Below are 27,103 nucleotides of genomic sequence, written 5' to 3'. Positions count from 1 at the left end.
ATGTATATACATATTGAATTAAGCGACATTTCTAGATAGTGCTCGCTGGCTCATTTTATAACAATCAAATGCAGGTAATTGTGTCAACTAATGCTGGTAGACCCACGTGTGACCAAAGCCGACGAGTGGTATATCCGCTCAAAGTGCTATTTATGAGGGAGCACTCTACCATACAGGTATAAAGTTACAACGTTTTGGTGGCTGAATATGTTTTGGTGAGTACAAAACATGATTCTACGCGCGTGAACTAATCTAAATCAAAGTAAAAATTTGTTGCGAGAGCAGAGTCCAAACGCGAAGCGGCTGTGCTAGTATATCCTCAGACAACGAGAGAAGCTGTTGCCCACTCAGATGCGCCGGTAGACGCCCAGTATGCGTCTGCAGTTGGGACAGAAGTGCTCAACGTCCTGGCACTCGAACACACAGAATGGAAGGAAGCAGCAGGGTACGCAGCTGCACAGACAAAGTGGTGCAGTATAACTAAGTGAACCATCGTGCAACAAGAATGACATTTCGACGTCGTCGTGATAGTTATAATTTATATTGCTTTCACTCTTACTCAAATGAAAACTCTGATCATCGCTTCTATACCCCTGACTACCAGAATTATTGAACTTATTGTTGAAACCACAAGTGAATCGCATGCGCAAACAACGAGGATGGTAGAATAATAATAGCGGCATAATTTCGGCTTGACTCGCCTCACACCCTAGAGAAACACACACAAAAAAGAAATAAATACAGCATGAACTGTGGTTTTAACGTGCCAAAACAATGATGGGGCATGCCATAGTGGCGAACTCCAGATGAATAGGGCAAGGTGGCACCGGAACAATGTGGATCGTTCACAATCCTTTTCTTCTTGCCGCGCTGGTGAAAAAATGTTATGGCAAATGTTGTCGTTCAAGTGATCCTTCTTTGTCGGTGCTGCCTTGCCGGCGGCCGAGTTGTTTATCGCATGCCGTTAGAGTTTCTCAGAAAGTGGCTACTTCTGGAAGGGTACATCGAATCCAACTCAGGTCCTGATATTTACCCTATTTCAAAGCATCTGAAGTAAATATCACGTGGCACTAAGAGAATTGAAGAGAAGTAACTTGTTGAAATCGAAAAGAAAGTAGATGTTCTTTCAAACCTGGATAACCAGATTAACTCTTATCAGGCACTGCTTGACCGCATTAGTGGCGTAGGTAAGTTACCATAAAAGAAAGTAGATTAACTAGGAAACTACAGCCAGTGATATAACCTAATAATTTACGTAATGACTGAAACAAACGGTGCAAACTCAGAAACCTTAGAAATTACCGTACACAAGGACATTTTTTTACAGCGTTCTTGAACTAGAGAATATATCTACGGAACAAAGTAATAGATTCGAAAAACCGGCATCGAACGAACACCATCCCATCATCGTAAGGCTTATGAACTCGAGGGACAAATCCATTATTCGAAGAAGAGGATATAAATTGAAAACACTCTTAGATGGATCAGCGAAGCCTCTTCTCGGAACGTTCGGGACAACAGACGAAAACTGTGGGCAAATGTGAAGACGAACCAAGAAAAACACGACAAAGTTACGTTATCCTTTGAGAAGACGTAAATTTACGGCATTGCTTATCTCTGGGTTGAAGAAAAAAATGATAAAGAACATATTAAAAAACGAGGCCGGGGTACGAAATCGCCCGACGACAAATCACGCCCATGTGCAGATGTAGGTAGGCAAGACAACAATGTTAAAAGCCCGAAGGTAGTTTCTCTTGCACAGATAAAGGCAAGAGTACTGCGCACGCAGATTCACCACAAATAATAGAGTTGCGTATCGCTAACATAAACACCCGCAGCGTTATCCGTAAGCCAGATACCCCGGAAACGCAGTTGCTCCTATAGATGACCTGAGGGTCATATAGAAGCAACTTAATTTCCGTGGTATCTGGCTGTAACAACGTATTCCGAAAAGTCACGATTCACAAATAGCAGCTCAAGAACAGTGTACTTGAAGAATCTTGAACGCAGGTCGGTTCAATAACACAAATTAAATCCTGTTCTAGCATGATGTCAGAGATAATACAAGTATTGTGGTCATGCTTTGAGTCAACCTGAAGACGTGATGTTACTGTCATTATAGAGACATGGTTACATAATCAAGCTGGAGATGACCTAATATTCTCAATTTTCTATGAATACTGTCGTAGAGATAGAGTACACACAAAGGTGGCGGTATTGCTGTTCTATCGAAGGAACTAATAGTAGCAACACTTATTGATAAAATACCCGACATTGAGTGCGGATGCATCCATTTGTCGTGTTGAGGGCATTAGTTTGTTTTATTCGCATGTTGCAGACCACCAGACATGGCACTCGATTACCTAATCTGGCTGAAAGAATACATGTCTCCTTCTCAGCATAAGAAAATTTTTCTTGTAGGCGATTTCAATCTGCCTAGTATTGACTGAGAACGTCTTCAGCTTGACCCTAAGCATGACCAAAATACTTGCATTATCTCTGATATTCTACTGGAACACGATTTTATTCAAATGGTTATTGAACACACCTATGTTTGAGGTTATTTAAATACGGCTCTTGACCTGCTATTTGTGAATAGTGACTTGCCGGAATACGTCGTTACAGTTGACAAAGGTCTATCCCATCACCAGCTTGTTCCTGTCACCTCAATGTGTATATTTAAACATCTCATCGCTTAACGCAGTAAGACACATTGCTTTAAGAATTATGCTAAAGCTGATGATGCAAGCATATTGAAATTTAAGGAAACGTGTCTTGGTGGCTTCACAGATACTGAGGGTGATATTCTCCCTCTCAGATATGTTCCTCAAATGGCGGCGGCCTCACTGCACCAATCGAAAAGCGCAGATACAGAAAAAAGGAGTGTGGGATTTATAAGGTGCCCTGATATTCTTTCTATATGCACCGGTGGCGTAGTTAATTAGGCACCCGGTATAATATATCCCCGCAGACTGAGACGTCATGGGTTCGACTCCCGGGTCTCCCGAAATGGGGAACTTTGCATTCTCTTTATGTGAATTTCGACATTGTTATCTGCGCGACAAAAGTAAGTCAGGGATGTCTTGGGGGACCCCGGAAGAAAACAATTTCTTGTTAAAGCCTCGCTAGACGCAGACAGCTTCCGGAGGGCTGCGGGGCCCGAATATCACATCGGCTAGAAAAAAAAATGATACCTGTGTCACGTGGGCCTTCTTGAAAGATCATTATGTCGATGCCTGTCGAAACGCCGCGAATCCATCGGCTCGATAGAGTTGTCGCTGTACTTGGCCAATGCTTAGGCCGAGATGCATTATGAAAATTTCGTTTAGTTCCCTGCCTATTTTTTTTTTTGCTAAATGAGTAGGACGCACCCAAGCATAACCATCCCACTGCAGACGAGCCAGGTGAGCAACCCAGGTTGAGGACACACTCGTGTCGTCACGAACGCCTCGCAGTAGGGACACGACACAGCTACCGGGTGAGGGCCCCAGCTGCTGAACACCGTGACAATGGACACTGCGTGCGTCAAGGCGTACATAAACGTTCAGAAAAGACCCAACTCCAAGCCTACATAACGAGCAGCGCTAAAGAATCCCTCCTTTACCCCCACCCCCCCTCGTGAGCTACTGTTGAGGTGTCCTCCCCCTGAGAGACAGTTACGGGGCTCACTTTTTCTCTTCTTTTCATTTAAAATCACTCACTCACACTTCCTCAATAGTGAACGCACTTCGCGTCACGTGGAGGCGCAAGCAGTGGCCTTAACATGGATGGATATTTTCAACAATATGATCCTGTGCAATGAAGGGGACGGGACAAGATTAAGGAAGACCTTATATTAGTAATAGGAGTTTATCGTCTTAAAACTAGGATATCATTATGAGGCGTGCCATAAAGGAGAGCTATAGAAATTTAGTTTATCTAAAATGCTTTACCGTGCACCTAAATCTTAGTACACGTCCCTCGAACATTTTCACTTTCATCGAAAATGCAACCGCCGCGGCCGAATACAGAAGACCCCAGTGTCAAACTTTCGTGTCGTACATGCCTCTCAATATATAACCAAAACGATACTACTAAATAACAATTTAACTTCCGGGAATTTGTATTACCCAAGTTAGCGTGTCATGAATCTTATTTAGGAACCGATACTCCATTGTGTTATTGCCTATAGAAGACGGAAAATAGTAGCAGTTCAAGAATGCATAAATTGTGTAGGTTTGAATGATATAGGGAAGTGGTCGTTCTAGACCACCGTAAGACGCTTGCCATATGATATCCCAATCCTTACACTCTAGGTGGAATGCACACAAAGATCGATCGATCAATCAATCAATCAATCAATCAATCAATCAATCAATCAATCAATCAATCAATCAATCAATCAATCAATCAATCAATCAATGATATTTCAGTTTTAGAAAAATCTTAGATTCCTTGCTTCGATTATCTGTTAAACCAAAAGCTCAACATGCCTTATGCTATAATGTATCGCAGTGACACAATAACAGTAAAAAATACTCGTTAAACGGCTATTTCTTTTACCTGGGCCTGGTTGGCCGAACACCATGGCGGGGTTGCCAACGCAGGTGGTTAGTGGCACAGCTGGGGCATATACGTAGCCTTGATCTGTTGAAGAACAGTGAGGAGTTGTAGCACTTAAATGCGCGAATGCCACAGTGACAGCGAGAAATGGAGAGTGAAAGGGTGAAAGCCTTTATTAAATGCGAAAATTTCTGAGCGAATTTTGGCGACTTTAATCATATCTATGTATCAAGCCACCTACGACTTTTAGCTCTTCTGGCTGTTTCGATAATGAGATCTATACCAAAACTGGTATCGCATAACAGGACTGTATGTCGAGCACAAGTGACCAGCTATAACATAAAAATCATGGCATGTCATGAATGTGCTAAATTACATATCATGATCTTGATGCTCTTGCGATGGTTTCGTTCACATGACATATTGCAAAACTGGTATGGCATGACATGACTGCATGGTGAACGTAAGTGACAAGCCCTAACATCGAAATCATTACATGCATGCCATCTAAGTCATTACTACGCCCCGCCGCGGTGGTCTAGTGGCTAAGGTACTCGGCTGCTGACCTGCAGGTCGCGGGATCGAATCCCGGCTGCAGCGGCTGCATTTACGATGGAGGCGGAAATGTTGTAGGCGCGTGTGCTCAGATTTAAGTGCACGTTAAAGAATCCCAGGTGGTCGAAATTTCCGGAGCCCTCCACTACGGCGTCTCTCATAATCATATGGTGGTTTTGGGACGTTAAACCCCACATATCAATCAATCAATCATTACTACACGCCACGCGCATGGTGCATTCATGGTTGTTTCGCAAGCTTCACATATGCCAAGTTTGCTATTACGTGACGCGAACAGATGGCAAAGCTATATGACTGGTGCTAACATCATAGTCATGACATGCGTGGAATGTAAGAACATGATTACATACCACGCTCATGATGCGCTCGCGGCTATTTCACTAGCTTCACATATACCTAGTTTGGTATTACGTGACGCGAATGGACGACGAAGGTAAATGACACGTCCACACATGATAATCATGACGTGCGGGTCATATGAAACATGACTACATGCTACGCTCATAGCGCACTCGCGGCCGTTGCGCTAGCTTCACATATACCAAATTTGCTATTACGTGACGCAAATAGATGATGAAGGTAAATGACACGTCCACACGTGACAATCATGACATGCGTGTCATGTGAAACATGACTAATTGCTACGCTGATAGCGCACTCGCGGCCGTTTCGCTAGCTTCCCATATACCCAGTTTGGTATTACGTGAAGTGGATGGAGGGCGAACACAAATGCCAGGTGCAAATATTTAGATCTTAACGCGGAAGTCATGTATGGCATAATTTACGTCCTCCTCGTAACGTTGTACTGATCTTAAAGAGACATATCAACCTCCCTCATTCATGCATCGCATATGATTGATCGCCACTCGGGTTATTGTGTAGAGCATTGTTAAAATGCACTAGATTATGGCTTACTGGTCAAGCCTGCTGTCGATCTCATGGGGACGCTTGAAGATTCATGCACAATTCACAAAACTTCTCTATGGCAAGTGCACTTTCAATTTGTCAGCCCCCATCACTAATGATATGTCTTGCATCGTGGTTGTGCTAAATGAACCCTTTTGATTTTTTCGCGCAAAACGTTCTTGCGAATACGGGCCCAGGATCTAATGATAAAAGTGTCTGCTCGAATAAATGAATTTGAGAGTGTAGTTTGCTAGAAGCACACTGTGTCTGCGGAATATTTTGTTTTCAGGCCAGCACAAAAAGAATATAGTTGGAGCAGATGGCTGTGTAGAGGAAGAGAACTCCGCGCTACGACTGTGGCAAAAGGGAAGTCTTGATTACTCGTTTTAGTAGTTTTCGCTGGTTTAAAACAACCGTCCATCCGTCCGTCCGAACAAACAAACAAACACAAACAAACAAATCTAGCTTCTCGGTGTTCACTAATTCCTTCAATCCTACTGCCAAAAAAATAATAAATATTATGTTCTATATTTAGCATTATCACACTACGAACATAACTTGTCGTCATTCTAGGTAAGAGAAACAAATAAAAAAGTCACAAGTAAAATGCGAGAGCACTTCTGCTATAATAGAGTTTGTGCTTTTTTTCTCCTGATTTATAACGTGAACTCTGTGGAAATGTGCAAATACTAGACGAGGCTATTGACAATACATTCTGATGCAAACCACAATGATCACGAGTAAAAGGCAGAAAAAAAATACTGAACATATAAAGGGCGTCGGCCACCATGTACAAAGGCTTTTCCGAGAAAGATTGATTGATTGATATGTGTGGTTTAACGTCCCAAAACCACCATATGATTATGAGAGACGCCGTTGTGGAGGGCTCCGGAAATTTCGACCACCTGGGGTTCTTTAACGTGCACCCAAATCTGAGCACATGGGCCTCAGCATTTACACCTCTATCGAAAATGCAGCCGCCGCAGCCGGGATTCAATCCCACAACCTGCGGGTCAGCAGCCGAGTACCTTAGTCGCTAGACCACCGCGGCGGGGCTTTTTCGAGAACGAAGCGTCTCAGAAGCGAGAAAAGTAAAGGGAGCTCCGCAGCACTTGGCTGCGCAGCTCTTTTACCTATTTCCTGTTCCCCTTCAAATATTTTCGAGCCACTATTCCAGATGAACTGGCAGGGTCTGTTGTGCATTTGCCGAAGCCATCTTTTCTGGATAAGTTGCATTGATCTATACTACGCCCTTAAAAATTGAAAAGAAAATAAAAGAACGAAAATTTCTTAACTGCTAAAGCAGTTCTTTAATGACTCCAGTATCGGTGCCCCTTTTCCCAAGTGATCGTGTCTTGTGATGACGTCATCGTATCACTTCATGCCATGTGACGTCAAATATTGAGGACGTGTGAGGTCCTGATAATGTCTTAGGGCGTACTATCACATGACAAGATCGCTTCGATGAAGGTGCTAGGCTATCAACTATATAAGGCTTTCATCTTAGCAAACCTCTCTGTTATAATAGTCCACGCTCTGTCTTACCTCTTATTTTGTCCTGATTTTTTAGCCCTGTTTTTTTCGGAAATGGAATTGCTCTTATGAATAGTAAATAATGCATCACCACTCGCGCTTGCAGCCAAATAATTAGTGGTCGCAATGATTAATTCGCTTTGGGTGCTCGTGCAGAATGCGCAAGATAACTCACTGTTACCTGGAATGCTGCAGGGACATTGCTTCACTTGAGTCGCCTCGTTCTTGACTTGCTTTTCGACGGCTGATCAAAAACAAAACGGAAGGCAAAGCTTCACAACAATACATAAGATATAGTTGACTATAACAAGATGTAAACTCAAGAGCGAAAATGAGGCACGAAATTTGAGTGCCGTAATTCTGGTTCAACCGGAATTGTCATTGCTTTAATTTTTTGTTTATTTTACTCTTGGCTGACAGCAGCAATAAATGCAACCGCGGCATAAAAAATAAGGGAGTATGAAATAACTTGGTAACTTGAGCTGTGTTTTAGACTATTTAAGAATAGAAGATGCCGGCGAACACTGTTGCTCATTGGCTATGGCTAGCCGGTAAGGCACAAATAACTTTGAAAGTAAGTCTGTCGATTTCACCTCATGAAAGCTTTTCTCTCCCCAGCGCCCACATGCGCTTGCTAATAATTCTGTTGCACGCGTTCCCTTTTCTATTTTTAGGTAACCCGCACGTTGCATTTCTAACCACTGCGTTGCGAAAATTGCACCTGAATGACTTGGAACCTTCCCATGTATTTTAGAAGTTTCTAATAACGTTATACGCATAAAAAGCACACTATAGCGTTCGTTATGGAACAAACGCGATCGCCAACAATAACGCTGGATTGTCCGATGTTACATGTATAAATACCGAAGATCTGTCACTTGTTAGGTTACAGAAGACCGACGATTGTGAATGAGGCTATTGCTTCAATCGGTCTTTCACTTCTATTCTTTTGATGAAAAGTTCACCCAATAAGGCATTTCACCATTACGTGCTACTGCCCTACTTGCTTTTCTGGCACAACCAAACGACACTTAAGCGACGCTGTAGGGCTACGAAGCTCGCGATAAATCCTGCTGCTATATAATGTTGTGAGCCTTGCTACTCTGATTCCATCTGGCGTTACCAGCTTACCTTAACCTACACATGTCAGGATTTCGAGGCCTGTCCAAGTGATTCTGTCTCTCTTCGAGTTCGCGGCAATTGGTCTTCGAATGGCTGCGTAATCTGCTCCGGTGTCGTTCATTGCGACGACGTTGTGGATGTCAATGTGCACGTTCATGTCGGTAGGTCGTCTTATCGCGTACCGGTTAGGTCGTGTCGTCGGACCACGGCTGCGTCGGTTCAGTCCACCGCCGCTATGCGGCTTGTCAAGTTTTCCAGTGGCGAATGTCACTTTTAAGCTTGGCTTGCTGATCGTTCTTCTAAATGCGTCACCGCTTCTTCGTCGGATGATCGTTGTTGTTGTGACAAACAGAAGCCATACGTGCCTCTGTTGATTGTTTACACTTTTCCGAAAAGTGACCGGCCCCGAGTTGGGCCGTTGATGCGGCGACGTGAAGCGGCTGGGTGGCCATAAATGGTATAGTCCTCGTCATTGCCACTGTGCTAAAGGTATTCGGAAATGCTGAAAGGTTTGCTCATGAGAGCATATTTCGAAATTGTTTTTCGCGAACGCAAGGTGCTCAGAACTCTTTAGTATGTCCGGTCATTGTGAGCAACTTCGAAAAGGTAAAGAATTAGGCAAGACAGATCAGACATTCCACCTATCAAATGCGGAAGTTTAGTGTCACCCATCTACTACTTCGCCGATATTCCTTCAGCAAATTTATGAATATGTTGTAGATTGTAGCATGCTGCGTGTATGGCCACTGCTAATTTTAAAAATGTTTGTCTAAAAAAGTTTGCATGCTACTCCGTGATATTGATATCACGGAGTAGCATGCGAAACTGCGGATACTAATTTTATTCTTAGAAAAAAAGAAATTAACATTGCGCTTGGACGAAGAAGGTTAATCTCTGATGCAAGTTTTAGGCGCACTTTATTGAGAGGGCATATACGTAAAACCAAATCTTGGAGGCGCTAACGCCCACGCTTGAGGCTTAGCAATTGAATTAGCTTAGCTGTTTTATTTCCTTTACCGGCCAAATTTTTACGTAACTTACTTGAAGAACGTCTTCACATCTCTGATTAACCCGTTCACTAAAGTAATTCATCGCTTTATTCATATAAGCAATAAATGTTTCAATTATCATAGTTTAATCACAAGCAAGTTATAACAGCCAAGTCTTCAATACAGCCAAGACGAGAAATTCAGTATAACCACGAACTAGAGCGCAAAAGAGAATCTGCAACATTATTGGTTATGCCAGAAAACGCCATAATTTGAAGTGACTGCAAATTGCCTTTTTTTACCCAACTTTTTCATGTTGGAACAAAAGGTGCCTCCTTTGGTACTGCTTATAGCGGCAGCAGCTGGTTTGAAAGTCAAGTAGATACATTGATAGCTGAATTGTTATATATGAGATTCTTTCAAAAAACTATGACTTATTTCTCCATCATTGTTTGAGTGATATGTGGCGTTTAACGTTCCAAAACCACCATAAGATTATGAGGGACGCCACAGTGAAAAACTCCGGAAATTTTGACCACCTGAGGTTCTTTAACGTGCAATCAAATCTGAGCACACGGGCCTAGACCATATCCGCCTCTATCAGAAATGCAGTCGCCGCAGCCGGGATTCAATCCCGCGACCTGCGGGTCAGCAGCCGAGTACCTTAGCCACTAGACCACCGCGGTGGGGCATCTCTCCATCATAGGGGTCAGTACGACACGAAAAGGAAACCTGTTTTAACAGGCGTGGTTGAGTGTTTATTGCTCATTGATATATCAGAGAGTGTACAATGGACTATTGGCATGTGATAGCTGTACCACCGTTTGACGTGGATGCACCCACGTTGACGCCTATAGTGGTACACCTCCATAGCGATAAATAACGCCGATGATCATTATTTCACCATTGTGGTAGCTGAGCTTGTTAACGTACACATGGATACAGCATATAATGAACCTCACGCCAAGATGACATCACCAAGCATACAAAGAATTCACACTTTTGCCGCAAGGTCGATGCAATGAAGGCGGTAACTAGAAATCGGGATGTCAACCAGACAACGCAAGGAGCTCAAAACTTGCAGCGCGCCGCTCAAACGCAAAGAAAAAAAAGCAGACACGAAATACAAGCAACGTGTACAATAGGCCAGCACGAGCTCACGGCTGACTGACACAGTTGTTAGGTCTTAGTGTTTGAGCAGCGCACTCCTTTCGCAAACACCACCGCTGCAGCAAGTGATCGGTAACTTGCCAGCAAACTTTGAGGTGAACGCAGAGGACGTACAAGTAGCCTCCATCTCGAGATAATTATGGGCTTACTTGCGCCAGCGCTTTAATGGGTGATGGAAGCGCATGCGCATTGCAAAGAGCTGGGCCATGACTTTTAAGACGCCTCCATCTCGCTGTTCGCGCCATCTCGCTAGTGATAACGAGAATATGCAGAAATGTCACTCATTGAGAGCAGAGTGCCACCAACAAAACATGGTGTACGTAAATAACTTTTTTATCATCATCATCATCATCATCATCATCATCATCATCCTGACTACGTCCACTGCAGGACAGAGGCCTCACCCATGTTCCGCCAGTCAACTCAGTCCTGTGCTTGCTACTGCCGATTTCAACTCGCAAACTTCTTAATCTCATCTGCCCACCTAACCTTCTTTCTCCCCCTAACCCGTTTACCTTCTCTAGGAATCCAGTTAGTTACCATTAATGACCAGCGGCTATCCTGTCTTCGTGCTACATGCCCGGCCCATGTCCATTTCCTCTTCTTCATTTCAACTATGATATCCTGAACCCCGGTTTGTTCCCTAATACATTCTGCTCTCTTCTTGTCTCTTAAGGTTACACCTACCATTTTTCTTTCCATTGGTCGCTGCGTCGTCCTCATTGTAAGCTGAACCCTCTATGTAAGTCTCCAGGTTTCTACTCCGTAGCTAAGTACCTTGTTATCTTGTTAGTATACACTGAAGAAAGTGCACGCTGTGGCTGAGTAATTTAGCGCCGCTCGCTGAAGAGCGAGGGATCGTGATATCGATTCCCAGCTACGGAATTTATTGTCCTAGCATTTTTTGTCATCTTTTAATGTACATTTTACTGCATCTTATGTTTGACGGAAATGCGTCAGTAAAGTATCGCTGGACTTCGGCATAAAACTCTTTCACATTGAGAAAGGTAGTGATTCTCCAGCAAAGCTGATAATTGATCGCGATGTTGATGACCCTCTTCTCGAACTGTTCATTTCGCTGAGATAGATGTAAGTGAGTGCAACTGAGACATACCACCTCCATTTACCATCATTTTGAACATAAAAAGAGGCAGGCAGAATTTTCTTCAAACGGTCGTCGTCACTTGACATCCCTTCACTACATCGAGGGACAGGCGCTACTAATATTTCCCCAACTCGTCGGTAGACGCCGCTAGTACATCACCTAACGACTTTCGTGCGGGCGCTCGTTACTTGTCAGTATTGCATCGTACGACGCCACTTTCTTGCTCAAATAAAAAACAAAAAACAAAACACTGTGGTTTACATGCCCGTTTGAAGACAGAAAAGATTATATTCAAGGACTTCTTATATTCGAGGGAAATTTACATTCGAGGGCTTTTTAACTGCTAATAATGATACCATTAACCACTCACCACAGTAGTAGCACAATTGGCCTCTTTCGTAAATTCGTGCTTATTTCGCGTGGGGCATACAGAAATAAAATGACGAATCCCGAGAAAGAACATGACAAATCCACGCCTAATCACAAAAAACAAAACAAAAAAGGGCTCGTTCTTGCTGACACACTAGACAATGTTGACATTAGGGAGGTTCAGCGGAATTTGAGCTCTGAGCGACTATCCGTATATTTAAGTTACATATTTTAATATATGACCTTTAACGGACAATACTTGCCCCGCTGAGAGAGTGGCGCGAGACGATTGGGTGAGGCCGAACCAGACATTTTGCGTGGCGAGCTGGCTCGGCCGTCGTGCTCGATGAATCCGGAGGACCGTTTGGAAGAGCCCGACGAAGCATCCATCACCTTCTGCCTTCACTGCCGCAGAGCTCAGTCTCGCCACGGCGTCGCTTACACTCTGCGAAAGGTGCCCAACACCCTGTTGCACTCGGGACAGACGTGGGAGATGTCTTGGCAACCTCTAATGCAGAAGGGGGCCAGACAACAGCCGAGGAAGCACCTGTAAGGAATAAAGGCGAGGCGACACCCTCACGAACTGCATCCTGTATCATGGTGCACACGCTTTAAAAACAGTTCTTTCTGATAACGTACAAATATTATCATCAACAAAAAACTGTGAGCTTCGAGAAAGAAAAAAAAGAGCGAATCGTTTTGTGGTGTGTATACCTTAATGTGTTTAGAAAAAGAAAGGCCAGGGGAATGAGCGTGCCATGTTCTTATTGGGTAGCTGTAGGCTGTCTATAAGATAAATATGTGTTCGAAAAATACTAAACATTGCAAAGGAAGCATGCGAGTTATTTATCTGCATAAAAGAACGCACGGCCCTGTCCCGGCAAAAGTGGGAAGAGGCACTTTCAAAGACCCTGTTATAAACTCATGTCAGGCAAGTAGTACAAGTGCATTTACAAGGTACCCACTCCAAGCCAGTTATCATAATTCTTATTAGGTAAAGGTACTGTGCCATTACTTATCGTTCTTCGATTAAGTGACGTGTTCACTACCTGTCAGGAAGACATTACGTGCCCTTTGTTGATACCGTGCTTGATGATGAAAATCGTGGCCTAGTCCTTGCAATGCATGGAGAGTCTTAAAAGGCCCACTCGGTATACGCAACTCCCATTGTGTTACTCTTGGTTGTTATTATTTTCTCTTTCTGCCAGGCTATACTACATCGGTGAACACGATTGCTTGCGTGACATGACGCCTGTATAAGGTCTCCCTGCAAGTTTGTTACAAACATCGGCATGACGCTGTGATAGGATGCTTCACTGCCGTAAGTAAGGCCTCGTTTCAAATCCTGGTTGTGCCTGGACATTTTCTTTTCATTTCGCGCGAAAGCGGGTAAGTGTAGCAGTGGCGGCGGCGGCGGACAACTATGCTACCAGAGTCGACTTTTTGTTGTTAACTCATAGCAGCATTCACTGTAAGCAGAGGTGCAGGTAAGAAAAGCATGCACTTCAATCAAACAGGTAACTGGGTTAGGTTGTTGTGTTTCCATCTTGCATGAGTAAATGGCGCGACAGAACACGAGGACGACATGAGGAACGACACAAGAACGACAGCACTGTCGTCTGTCGTTCCTCTGCGCGTCCTCGTTTTCTTTCGCTCTGTTTATTCATTAAAGATGGTACCATGTACGTACTTCCCTATTACGGGTGGTAAGTCGTTACAACGAGGGCCCCGAAGTAACACGTAAAGATTGTGCTACACGAAGTCGCAGTAGCGATGCGTGTGCTTGAGTTGATATGTGGAGTTTAACGTGTCGAAAGCGCCACATGGTTATGAGAGACGCCGTATTGATGGGCTCCGGAAATCTCGACCAGTTGGGCTTCTTTAACGAGCGATGCACGTGTCACAGTTTTGCCGCGTGACCAAAGTACTGAGTAAGATAGCAGAAAATCCAAATATCACGCAAATTACGACAAGTGACTAGAAACTTGCAGTGCCCTGTTGGACCTAAAACAAGCTTCATATAAACGCACAGGTATACACAGGACAAGCGGGACATATCAACTGTCGCAGTGGTTACGTATGTGTTAGCAAAGTGTGGTGCAATTGCACGATAGGAACTCGATGCTCATTGATGCCTCTTTCACAGTGATAGCTGTTAGAAGATCACAAGAAGGGTCGCAGGCGCTGCAGCTGTCCGCCTCCGCCACAGGTGTTAGTACCCACTATCACAATAAATAATAGAAATCTAAGTAAGTAAAAACACCAATGACGAAATGGAATTCGAAGCCGTGTCACCCTGCATGGTAGCCCAATGTTATGCCACCGAGCCACGCCAGTGCTTTAAATTTCGTTGCAAACTGACCCTAGACAGGCTTCCTGTCTGGAAACCAATCTTTTTAGTGTGACGAATAAAGTGTTTTAGAACAGCAAAGGATCAACGAGGCGTCATACAAGAAGAATTGGGTAACCAGTGGGTCGTCGAATGCTCCAACCCATTACAAAATTCTGAGCCACAATTCCTCATTGTCGTCAGCCACTGCATCAAAAAATTGCACAAAATTTATTGCACTTGTGTAGCAGGCACCACGCTTCTCTAAAAAATGACGAAGAATGGCATTGTTTATCACTATATACATAAAAAATGATATATGGCGTAGTGGGTAAACTGCAAGTGTTTTTGTAGCAGTGACCCCCTAAACGCGTTTAAAAAAAGGTTCTAGAAAACATGACGAAGAATGGCATTGTTTATCACTATATACATAAAAATGATATATGGCGTAGTGGGTAAACTGCAAGTGTTTTTGTAGCAGTGACCCCCTAAACGCGTTTGAAAAAAGGTTCTAGAAAAGCCGCTGTTCCAGCTTTGCCGCTGTTCCAGGACTGTGCTGCGGGTTGTGTGCAGGTCCGGCATTTTCTGCTTTAAACTGTGACCCGTATAGTCAATCTGTGCACCTGCAGCCACACAGTGGCGTCTTACTCAAATTGGATTCGTTGTTCTTTTCTTTATTTGTTGTTGCACATCTCAGCTGGGCACAGAAAGCAGCCCCCTTTTCGCGGGCATCTGAAGGTTAATTTTAAAATGGAAAGAAAATGCAGAAAGACTGCGTCATAGAGAACACTCTCATGCTATTCATAAATCCGTGTACCGCCAGCAGTGAATGACGTATATAAATAGCTCGCACTTTTTATTCCGGTGGTTACATTAGACGTGATAGAGCTGCGGAGCTAGGAGGCGCTGGCCGGATGCTGAAGAATTTTTTCCTTTGGTATACTTCTCATTTTGCCTTTTCAGTTGTGTCCCGTTTTGGATATACAGGGCAAGAGGGTAACGGTCATGGTGATGGAAGCAGTTCGCCGAGACTGTGCATATATCTGCGATCGGAGTGTATTGGCGTGGATATGAACTCTGTACAATATTCTTTATGGTAGAGTTGTGGTGACATGGACATTGCATAATTTAATGATTTTTGCCTTGCAACCTTGTAAGAGGATATAGCTCCGGACCATGACGAATAACGGCAGAACGGTTGTCTTCTACTTCGATAGTTTTCAAGAGATAAGCGCTGCTTCTCCGCAACAATTAGCCATACGCTCATACAAAATAGAAGACCCGCCAATCAAGAACCACCCTATTGAGAGAACACTCGTTTTGATGCTAATATATTCTTTATACACACCATCATGTACGGAGTGTATGACTTCGGGAAAAGATGCCTTATGTTTATGTAGCACTCTGAATCACAGTTCACGAAAACACAGAGTGATTTTTACTAATCTATTGCCTTTGTTGAACTACTTCTGATTTCTCTCAAGCCAAACCCCACCACAAGCTCATGTCTCCAGTTGTTACGCGCAGGAAGAAGAAAAGTTCGCTACATTTAAAGCATGCGTCTGATTGCCGTATCGGCTCCTATGCAGTTTACGCTCTCATTGCATCTTAGCGGATTTTTCCTAATTTTGTTATGTTCTCTGTTAGACCTATTCTACTTCATCTATGGTCTTGGAGTGTGGTACCTATAGTGCATGGTTTTGAATCTGTAGACTAATGTCGCGACCACTTCACAAGGAGCGTTTCACATGGGCCACCTCATAGAATTTTCCAAATACAGCCATAATGTCAAGAATCAATGCCAGGTGCCTTTTGATTTTCCAAAGAACTTGCGCTCTTAATTAGCGATAATATTAGGAGCCATAGGGGGAAAAATGAACAAAACACGGAAGCGTGACGCGGACACAGCGATGCGCTTCTCTGTGTTGTTCTTTTCGCGCACTGTATGTGTTCGTATGAAGCACCAGTAAGCTCAAGCTCACGTTGTTTAAAGAAGTAAGACATTTGGTGCAGATTTTCACTGGAGGGAGACGTTCCCTATACGCATGCCAGTGGCGTAAACACTGCATTACGGCCACTGACCCGATGGCTGCCAGGGCGCCGCAGAGCATCCAAGTGAGGAACCCCGAATGGTAAACGGTCTTCGTGACAATTTGACGCTTGCAGTAGGGACACAGCACCGGCACCGGCAGTGGACCCCACTGGGTGTACAGCGTAATCACACCTGCATGCTCATAACGATAGAGAAATGGAGATACACGGCATGCTAGAAGAAAAATGAAAATATTGCAGGTATTGCCGAGTTAATTGCAGTGCGGGCATATTTCATGGTACTGAAGAAGCGCACCTGATCTGCATGGTAATGTGTAAGCTGTATTTTTTTCACCAGAATCGACTGGGACTCCTTTTTCAAGGAAGAGAACTATGTCCAGCATTATCATCATCAACCTGACTACGCCCACTGCAGGGCAAAGGCCCCTCCCATGATCCGCCAATCAACTGGGTCTTGTGCTTTTTACTGCCACGTTACAGCTGCGAACTTTTTAATGTTTGAAGTATGAAGTTTGAAGTTTATTTTTTTTTCTTCCATTCCAGAAACACGGAGCAGGAGCAAAAGGCTACGAAGGCCTCACAAAGGGCTCCAACTCCTGTTGGCACACAGCATCAGCTGTACAAATGGCAATACAAAATCCATCACACTAATAATTCATACCAAAGTGAAGGTCCCATAAGCAGTATACAGACCATGTGATCAATAACAGATGATAAAAAAGCAACATGCAGCTTAAATCAAATCAATCCGGATATGTAGCCCGGAATACAAAAGAAATATGCGCAATAAACAATAGTTAAATTGATATGATTATTAATCTGCTGAATAAAATTTTTGACTTCAGTAAAATATAACATAGAAAACGAGAAAGAATTGTATTATTCAATTGTGAAAAAAAAACATAACAGTATGACACGAAAATGATACACATCATGCATATTCCAAATGGCTTACCTCATCGGCCCACTTAACTTTTTGTCTCATCTTCGCGCATTTACTTTGGGGATATATTCAGTTACCCTTAATGACCAGTGGTTATCCTGCTTGCGTGCTACAAGCCTGGCCTAAGTCCATTTCTCGTTACTGATTTGAGTTGATTTATATGTGGGCTTTAAAGTACTGAAACCACCATATGATTACGAGAGACGCCGTAGTGAAGGGCTCCGAAAATTTTGAGCACCTGCGGGTTCTTTAACGTGCACCCAAATCTGAGCACATAGGCCTACAACATTTCCGCCTCCATAGGAAATGCAGCCGCCGCAGCCGGGATTCGATACCGCGACCTGCGGGTTGCAGCCGAGTACTTTAGCCACTAGACCACCGTGGCAGGGCCATTTCGCTGCTCTCTTTTTGTCTCTTAAACATACACCTATCACTTTCTATTTCCATCACTCACTGAGTCGTCCTCAATTTAAGCTGGACCTTCTTTGTAAGCCTTCAGGTTTCTGCTCCGTAAGTAAGTACCGGCAAACTGCAGCTGCTATATACTTACATCTTGAGGGTCAGTGGCAGATTGCCATTCATGATTTGAGAAAGTTTGCGCAATGAGAACCGCCCTATCCTTATCCATTTAGTTATTTCATTCTCATGGTTCGGCTCCATGGTTATGGTAAAGAAAAAAAGATCACTGACAATCACGATACTGCCTAATACAAATGCTCAGCACCGCTGCTTGAGCGTTCAGATTTTGTGGTAAGTTGAGCGAATACTTCTGCTTCTGCGGCGCACATCTCGGTATTCTGGCGTCGGCAGCGTTAAGCCACAGCTCGGGCATCTCGTTTAGCAGCAGTGGCAGACTACACACTTCCAGCAGTTGCGTGACTCATTGTTCAGAAAGAACTGGCTGGGACTATTTGGTATATAGGCACATGGTTTACATTGAATAGAAAACGCCACGAGTAGCGTGACTGGTACGGACAATTTAGTGGAGCCCGTTTCCCATCAAAATCCTCAGACGGAGCGCAGCGCAAATGCCTCGTCCACCGGAAAACCCCGAAAGACAAGGCGTGGGCCCGTTCCACAACTGCCGACGCACGAAGGCGCGTACTACTGTGGAGTCATGGTGGCCGCCGCGGAACTTGTCTCGCCACTGTCGTTGCCTCCTTTTTATTATCGAGGTCTTTCATTTTACGCTGCATGCGCTTCGCGTTCGCTCTATTTTGTCCTCTGAGCTGCTCGGAGCATTTTGAGCTGCCTGGTTGTGCCACCAGCGATATCCGACGGCAGCGTAGCTCTCGCCGGCAGGTTCGCCCTCCGCGACTTCCAGAAATTATGATTATTAATGCCGTAGTGGGTACCCATCAAGTGTGCTTGCAGTAGTTACAGAATGAGTGTTTGTTTAGAAAAGGCTGTGAAAGGCTGCTCTGCTAGCTTTCACTGTGACTATGCGGCACCTTCCGCGCAGGCCTGCCTTTTTTTTTATTCCAGCGGGTAAAACGTATATATGTGTCTTGTTCCAGGCTGCGAATCGTTCAAGAAGCTGGTTTCTCTGCCAGATAAAACGTAGCAAAATACAAAGGAAACGAAGCCAAAGAAATCGTAAAAGATATTATTTGTAACCCTTAACTGTAGTGTAAACAGAAAATGGCTTATAGCGGACAAGAAAAAAAAAACGCAACTTCGCTGTTAAATCATCGAGAATTCTAGACTGAGAATCAGGCGGCCTAAGCTGTATCAACTGGTATTTTACAAGGCATTACTGGGCTGCCAATTTACGAGTAGTTGTTTGCTTGTCGCCTCTGTATCGTGGCACCTACCTGCGTTAGACAGGTGACGAGAAAATTCCCAAAATTGCCATATTTCAATATTGATTGTAGGTTGACCAGTTGGTACCTGATGAGCCTGAAAAGAGAGTGCCAAGACAGGACCTGGGAAAAAAGCCCACACACAGTGCCGTGCATTTGTGTTGTTTTCGTTGTCCCGTCTAGGCACACTCTTTTGACGCCCATATTTCATACTTGTCAAAAGTCAGGTTTCGAGACGCTGGGCGATTCACCACTTCCACTGCTGCCCAACTAGCCTACAAACACACAGGTCAAAGTAGCACGTGTTCACAATAGTTATCAGTTGCTAACTGCACTTTTATTGGAAACTCTTGTAGAAATTCATTTACCATTCGTAGAGCAAATAATGTCATGCGCCTCGTCTTACCTAAACTTTCCCTGAATCATATCATGGTAATTGAAGAAATAGAGAGCCATGACACAAAAGCCCTTGCTATGGATGAAACTTACACTGGCCTGCGGAAGAATTCTTCGCTGTCGTTCCACACACAATTGTCTTGTCGTACACAAATGGGTACTGGCCGTGGAACAGATCTGAAAGGAACAGAGCCTATAAGTATGTGACGAGGTATATATGCATATATATATATATCTCTGTATTTTTGTGGTCACTCAATTTTTTAATCACCTAACCAATCGTCAGATTTCTACTCGTGCATAATGTTAATCTGTCACACTTGGCGACAACTTTTATTGGCAGTGAATCGAAGGCTACAAAGCCAAATTACGTGCATCATATTGCCAGTGAATGTAGTTTCACAAGGCACCCGTATTTTCAACGTGAAAAATAAATACACGCGGAGCTTTTTGAGACAAGAGGCAGCTTACGACAATAAGATATTCGTATTCCGATTCATCTATTCGTTGCGACATCACGTTTATGAACGCGTAGCAAAGTCCCGCGTGTACCTCAAACGCTAAGCGGCGTCTGCATCTGCAATACACACTGATGGGGTGGCCCCGTGATTTTCCACAGCGTTATACGAGACGTGCGCCAAAACGGACTACTTTGCGTAGTGCATACCTCCTTGAGTGCTACATGTGCAGAAGCCCCGCCCCCGTGGCTTTGCCTTCAGTGCAAAAAAAAATAAAATAAATAAAGCTGTCGACGAGTATAGTATGATCAGAAGTATTTATTACGTCGGTCTGCTTTCTTTCCTTGTCTAAGTGTTCATTGCACAACAGCCAATAGCAATGAGATTGTAATATGAAATCCTCATGTGCTTTCATAAAAAGCATTTGCAGTGCATCTCATCATCGAAAACACAGCAAGTGGACTTCAACAACAATTACCCGAGCAGATATTCAGCATGTAAAATTCGCAGATCCCACGTACAATGCGAATTGGTGATATTCGAAGCACGAATGAGGAAGGCATATATGTCAGTTTAAAACCAGCACAACGTTACAAGGTGGAAGTAAATTGGGCCCTACATGACTTCTATGTTAATTATCATGTTTGGACATTTCATTTACCTTCATCGTCTATTCATGCCACCTGATACCAAATTCGGTATTTGTGCAGCTAGCGAAATGGCCGCGAGCGTGCTATGAGCATAGCATGTAGTCCAGTTTAAATGACACGCATGTCATAATTATCGTGGTTGGACGTGTCCTTTACATTCGTCATTCACGTCACGTAATACCAAACTTGGTATATGGGGAACTAGTGAAACGGCCGTGAGCACGGCATGAGCGTAGCATGCAGTCATGTTTCAGATAACAGGCATCAGTCAGTCAGTCAGTCAGTCAATGAACTTTATTTACAAATTGTCCTGAGGAGCCGATTCCCCTCAAGAGGGAGGGTCGGCTGCGGGCCGCACCTACGTGGGGACAGGAAGAGCGAGCCCCTCCGCCAAATTGCGGGCCCTCTGGACAGCCCGGATTTGGACCTCTCGGTCCGAGCTGGTAATTGCCGTCCTCCAGGCAGCTTCTGTGCTGAGAGGCTCGCCATCGCGCAGCGCCGCGCATTGCCAGAGCATGTGGGGTAACGTGCAACGTCTCTCTTCGCAATGAGGGCATTGCGGCTTTATGCTGTCGATAAACTTGCTGTACACTAAAGGCGACGGGTAAGTACCCGTTTGCAGCATTCTTAAAGTGACTGACTGGGCCCTAGAGAGTTGCGGGTGCGAGAGCGGAAAGCTACGCCTGGCCAATTGATAATTTTTGCAAATTTCGTTAAATGTGAGGAGCGAATCAAGCTGCCGGATGCCATCCCCAAAATTAGATGCCGATTGCCCGTCACGGTGGGACAGTTCGCGTGCTCGGGCATGGGCAAGCTCATTGGCATTGGGGATAACAGGGTGGACATCCTTGCCCATGTGGGCAGGAAACCAGGTGATGTGGCCGTCGATTTCCGTGCAATGTGGTCTTGTGGTAAGAAGATGGGCCGCCTGCTCACAGACTGACCCGGTCATGAACGCTCGTGCAGCAGCTCGAGAATCAGTGAAAATGCGCGTGCGCATGGGAATCGCCACGGCCATTGCTATAGCAGCCTGCTCTGCCCTAGCCGGCGTGGTATCTCGAAGAGATGCTGCTGTGAGGATTTTACCGTGAAGGTCAGTGACCACAGCCACGAAATTGGATGTGCCGGGATACTGTGCTGCGTCAACGAACGCCACAAGTTCAGGGGTGGCAGCGGCGGAACTGAGGAGCGACCTAGCCCTAGCGGCCCGGCGGCCGACATTGTAGAGAGGGTGAACATTTCTAGGAATTTGTGAGACCGTAATCTGCTCCCTCAATTTGGGTGGAAGCTGTATCTTTTTGTCTGCTACCATAGTTGGTTCGCAGCCCAGAAACTCCAGGATGCGTCTCCCAGCTTTGGAAGAGGACAGTCGTGCAGCTAGTGCTGTTTGTTGCGCTTCTGCAATCTCACTAAATGTATTATGCATACCAAGAGCCTTGAGCTTTTCCTCATTTGTGTTGTTTGGAAGGCCCAAGACCGTCTTAATGCACTTTCGAATAATCGCATCCAGTTTCCCTTGTTCTTTCCTTTCCCACCTATGCGCTGCGGCAATGTAATTAATGTGACTCATAAGAAAGGCATGGAAAAGCCTCATGAGGTTGGCCTCACAAAGCCCTCCACGCCTGTTAGACACCCGAAGTATAAGCTTGACCATGCTCTCCGCCTTTGCCGCAATACGAGTCAGAGTATGAGAGTTACTTCCGTGCTTCTCCAGGAACATGCCTAATATCCGAATTTTATCGACACGGGGGATGGCCTGCCCTGACCGTGTGTGAATTTCGATCCTGATCTCTTCCGGCGGAAATGGAATAGTGGTGAACTTGCGTTTCTCCGGCTGTGTGTACAGGAGGAGCTCCGACTTGGCGGTCGACAAGTGCAGCCCCGTGCTATCCAAAAACTCCTCCGTGCACCTGAGGGCCTGCTGGAGGGACTCCTCAACGTCTCTGTCCCTACTCCCAGTGCACCATATAGTAATATTGTCCGCATACAGCGCATGTCCGATGCGGTCGATACGAGAGAGTTCGAGCGAGAGTTTCCTCATCGCGATAATAAAAATTAGCGGCGAAATGACCGATCCTTGAGGGGTTCCCCTAGGTCCAAGGTGAAATTCCTTGGAGCAGAGGTCCCCGAGCCGAATGGTGGCAACGCGATCCCTGAGAAAAGAGCGGACGAACCCATAAAAGCGGGCCCCCAATCCCGACTCAGAGATCGAATCCAGTATGTGAGGATGTGAGATATTATCGAAAGCTTTCTCCAGATCGAGTGCAAGAATCCCTCGGACATCTCTGGTGTCTATGTCGAGAATTTGATGTTTAATCATTTTCATAACGTCCTGCGTAGAGAGCGCGGGACGAAAGCCAATGAGATTGAAAGGGAAGAGCTCGTTTTGTTCAATGTGATGGGAGATTCGGTTAAGGATTGCATGTTCCGCGACCTTACCCACGCAAGACGTGAGCGAGATCGGTCGGAGCGTGCCGAGCCCGAGAGGTTTACCAGGCTTGGGAATGAGGACGACAGAGGCCGTTCGCCACTCCTTCGGCACCTGCCCCGACTCCCAAACCCGGTTGACCTCGTCAGTTAGTAGCTCAATGGATCTATCGTCCAGATTTTTAAGTAGCCTGTTAGTGATACCATCCGGCCCGGGAGCCGATTTTCCATTGAGATCAAAAAGGACCGCCCTGATCTCTGCCGTGTTGAAGGGGGAGTCCAGCTCCGCATCCTCCAGACCAGAGAAATCCGGGTAGTCTGCATCCGTGATAGCCCCCAGGGGGAGGTACCTATCCGCCAGCTGTTGTAAGATTTGATCATTGGAGAGCCCAGCAGACCTCTCCTTGTGAATGAGCCGATCAACAGTGTGTTTCTGATTAGCTTTAGTTTGCTTATCTCCCAGGAGGTGCTTGAGAATGTTCCATTTCGCCCCTGACCGCATCTGCCCATCGACAGCGTTACAGACCTCATCCCATTGTTGTCTGGCCAGGGTTTGGCTGTACGATTCAATCTCCTGTTTGAGCAGAGCAATTTTCTTTCTGAGCCGCCTGTTGAGTCGCTGCGTACGCCATCTGTTAAGTAAGGAGTTTTTGGCTTCAAGGAGCCTCGCTAGGCGGCTGTCCATGCGTTCCGTTTTAAGATCCGTCTCCACCACCTTAGTGGCAGCTTTAACATCTGCCTTAAGACGCTCAAGTAGCTGGCCAAGGTCATCGTACTCTTTTTCATCGCTTTGTCTGAGTTCCCGAAAGGCATCCCAATCAACAATTTTGAAAACCCGCGGCGGCGGTGCTTTAACATGGAGGGAGATAGACGCGATGAAATGGTCGCTCCCCAAGTTCTCATGCAAGTTCTGCCAGAAAGGGCACTCGACGTTCCTGACAAAAGCCAGGTCCGGCGTGGTGTCCCTTGCTACAGAATTGCCGAGACGTGTGGGAAAGTTGTTATCAGTAACTAGTAACATATTAAGATTGGTAGTATGCTGCAGAAGCGCCCGCCCCTTAGCCGTATTATTGATATAGCCCCATGTCTGATGTTGCGCATTGAAGTCGCCAGCAACTGTCAACGGAGCCGAGCCCGCGATTTTGGAGGCTTTGCAGAGAAGCGCATTAAAAGTCTCCCGAGTATCAGATGGTGAGCTATAAACGTTGAGAATGAATAGGTGCTCCTTAAGCCGAGAGTTTGGGATTAACTCAATGAGTATGTGTTCCACCTTTAGGTCTGGACGTACATCGCGAACCTCAAAGGAGAACTCTTTGGATATGAGGGTGGCGACCCCGCGTTTTCCTTCCCCCCAGCAGGCCACGGAGCGATAATCCCGGAGGGCCACCTCTCCTTTAAGGGTCTCCTGGAGGAGTATTACGGCTGGCTTATTCTCCTGTGAGCTGACGAACTGCTGCAAGACTGCCTTCTTCCTGTGGAAGCTCGCGCAATTCCATTGCCAAATGACAAATGTTTTATTTAGCTTCGCCATGATTGCTACTTAGGTTTTGCTCCACCACCATCACCACCCTTGCAGAAAGGGACTGGATGACAGAGCTGACACCAGCGATGGCCTCCTTAATTTCATGGACCACCCCCATAATTTCCTGTTTAAAGTCACTGAACTCCTTCTCGATATCTACCGGAGGGTCAGCGGCTTTTCGCTTACCGCCACTAGGTTGTGCCTCGGCCTGCTGCACTTTCACCGCCCCTTCCGGCGTGCGTTCGCGCTGCCTAAGCTCCTCAACTAATGCTTTAATCTCCTGAAGCTCACTCCTCAGAGTTGCATTCTCACGCTCTAGCTGCTGTATTCTAGCCGTAGCTTGCTCTGGCAACTGGCGCTGCACGATAGTGCGAGACTGACGTTTTGGGCCCACTCGTTCAGCCCAGGTAGGTTCCTGCTGAATCCGGGCACAGGAGGCAGACCTATCCCTCGAGCGAGAGTGGTGACCCGCACCCCGCCCAGGGTTATCAAGGCCACCCCCCTGGTTGAACCCAAGCCCGGGAGCTTGCTGTGGCACGAACTCCGCGCGCTGCTTGTTTGCTTTTCTCCGTCGTCGCCTTCTACGCCGAACGATGTAGGGAACCTGGTACCTGCTTTGGCAGGCCCGATCCGCCGTCGGATGCGCTCCTCCACAGATGGAGCACTTCGGCTGGCACGTATGATTCTCAGGGGGCGTTGAGGCCCCACAGTTCGGGCAGGTGATGACTGTAGGAGTGGGACAAACGTCCGAGCGATGTCCCAGCTTTCCGCAGGTTCGACAGGCGTCAATTTGTCGTCGGTAGAGCGTGCACCGGATCAGGTTCGTCCCACACATGACGTAGTTTGGAACTTTCATACCGTCAAACAGGATGATCACCGTGGGCGTTTTCTTGATGCGCCGTACTCCAAGAACCTTCGAATTTCTTGCGTGCACGAAGAGCTCACCAAGCCGGTCATCAGAGAGCTCAGGGTCGATACCGCGAACAACTCCTCTGCACGTATCTCCGGGTGGCGTCACGTAAGTAGAGACTTCATGGAGCGTTTCTCCCACTCGAATTTGCTTCACTTTAGCGTAGGCTTCTGCGTTCTTAGCGTGTGGCGTGCTGATCACAAAAATGTTCTGCATTTCATTGGCACAAACAATATCTTCCTCAGCCTGCGGCGGGCCGAGACAAGCAGCCATCACCAAAGCTTGGGTAACCTTGATTCCACTGACCTTGCGCACATCCATGCCTCCCTTGGGACGTACGACAACCCGGTAGTGATCTTTAGGCAATCGCGGCAGGCGCGACGTGGCGATGAGCTTGTTTATCGGCCCCTTCGGGTGCGCTGGACGGGCGGCACGATGACCGGCACTGGGGCCAGGGCTGTCGCCGGGCGTAAAATCCTGACGCTGCTTCTTCCGAGAGTGGGCAACAATCCATCCGGAGGCTTCATCCTCCTGCCTGGAGATTTCTTCGCCGAAGACCATCTCCTCGAGCGGCATCCTCGAAGCGTCTCGCTCGGCAGGCCGAGCTGAGCGCCAACGTGGCACAGGGTGAAACAGCCAAATAAAAGTTCGAAAGCTTGACCTACCCGCAAAAGTCGGGTATCCACTCGATCCTTGAAAGAAACTGGATCAGATGAGTCGAAAAACCGAGGTCAATTGGCAAATTTGCGGTCAAAAACATTTAAAAAAGCAGGAGCCGATGCGAGCGCGTCCGGCTCGCGTCTAGCAAGCGGCGTTCCTCTCCATAACAGGCATATCATGATTATCATGTTAGGACGTGTCATTTACCTTAATTGTCTATGACATCATGAAATACCAAGTTTGGTACATGTGAAGCTAGAGAAACGACCGCGAGTGCATCATGAGCGGGGCATGAAGTCGTGTTGTTACATGACACGCATCTCATGGTTATTATGTTTGCACCAGTCACATACCTTCGTCATTCATTCACGTTTCGTAATACCAAACTTGGTATACGTGAAGCTAGCGAAACGGCGGGGAGAGCATCATGAAGGGCCCAATATACTGTGACGTAACTTTGACGCGCGCACACTGGGCGCAGCTACACTACGCTAGCAAAACGCGAACACTTCATAATCCGACGCCAGAAGCACCAGCGTCTTTCGGCGCGGCCCGGCAGCAACCGGCACGAAATGCGACATGCTGCATATCGCGCCGACGACGTTACCCAGAATGCACGGCGTCTGCGTAGCTTCGTGATGG

General features: G+C 45.9%; 1 protein-coding gene and 1 long non-coding RNA gene across 2 annotated transcripts; both read right to left on the bottom strand.

Annotated features, from left to right (window-relative positions):
- Positions 1-228: 228 nt before the first annotated feature.
- On the bottom strand, positions 229-7,796 carry LOC142803601 (lipopolysaccharide-induced tumor necrosis factor-alpha factor homolog). The gene is made up of 4 exons (XM_075888917.1): positions 7,739-7,796; positions 4,543-4,626; positions 3,372-3,516; positions 229-453 (listed from the first exon to the last, which is right to left on the bottom strand). Exons 2-4 carry the CDS (start codon positions 4,565-4,567, stop codon positions 348-350), a joined length of 276 nt encoding a protein of 91 aa, XP_075745032.1. The 5' UTR covers positions 4,568-4,626; positions 7,739-7,796; the 3' UTR covers positions 229-347.
- Positions 7,797-12,500: 4,704 nt separating this feature from the next.
- LOC142803599 (uncharacterized) lies at positions 12,501-19,995 on the bottom strand. Its single transcript, XR_012894188.1, has 3 exons — positions 19,928-19,995; positions 16,724-16,842; positions 12,501-12,859 (listed from the first exon to the last, which is right to left on the bottom strand). It is a non-coding gene; the product is annotated as an uncharacterized LOC142803599 (long non-coding RNA).
- Between the last annotated feature and the right edge of the window lie 7,108 nt (positions 19,996-27,103).

Source organism: Rhipicephalus microplus, chromosome 1 (genome assembly GCF_043290135.1).
Source record: "Rhipicephalus microplus isolate Deutch F79 chromosome 1, USDA_Rmic, whole genome shotgun sequence".
Lineage (NCBI taxonomy): Eukaryota > Metazoa > Arthropoda > Arachnida > Ixodida > Ixodidae > Rhipicephalus > Rhipicephalus microplus.
This window is presented reverse-complemented; position numbering and strand designations above follow the sequence as displayed.

Coding starts and splice junctions, on each gene's coding strand:
- LOC142803601 (XM_075888917.1), bottom strand. CDS start 4,567: ATGGTGTTCGGCCAACCAGGCCCAG. Junction 3,517..4,542: donor GTTCGGCCAACCAGGCCCAG/GTAAAAGAAATA, acceptor TGACGCACGCAG/TGTCCATTGTCACGGTGTTC. Junction 454..3,371: donor AGTGGGATGGTTATGCTTGG/GTGCGTCCTACT, acceptor TTGTCTGTGCAG/CTGCGTACCCTGCTGCTTCC.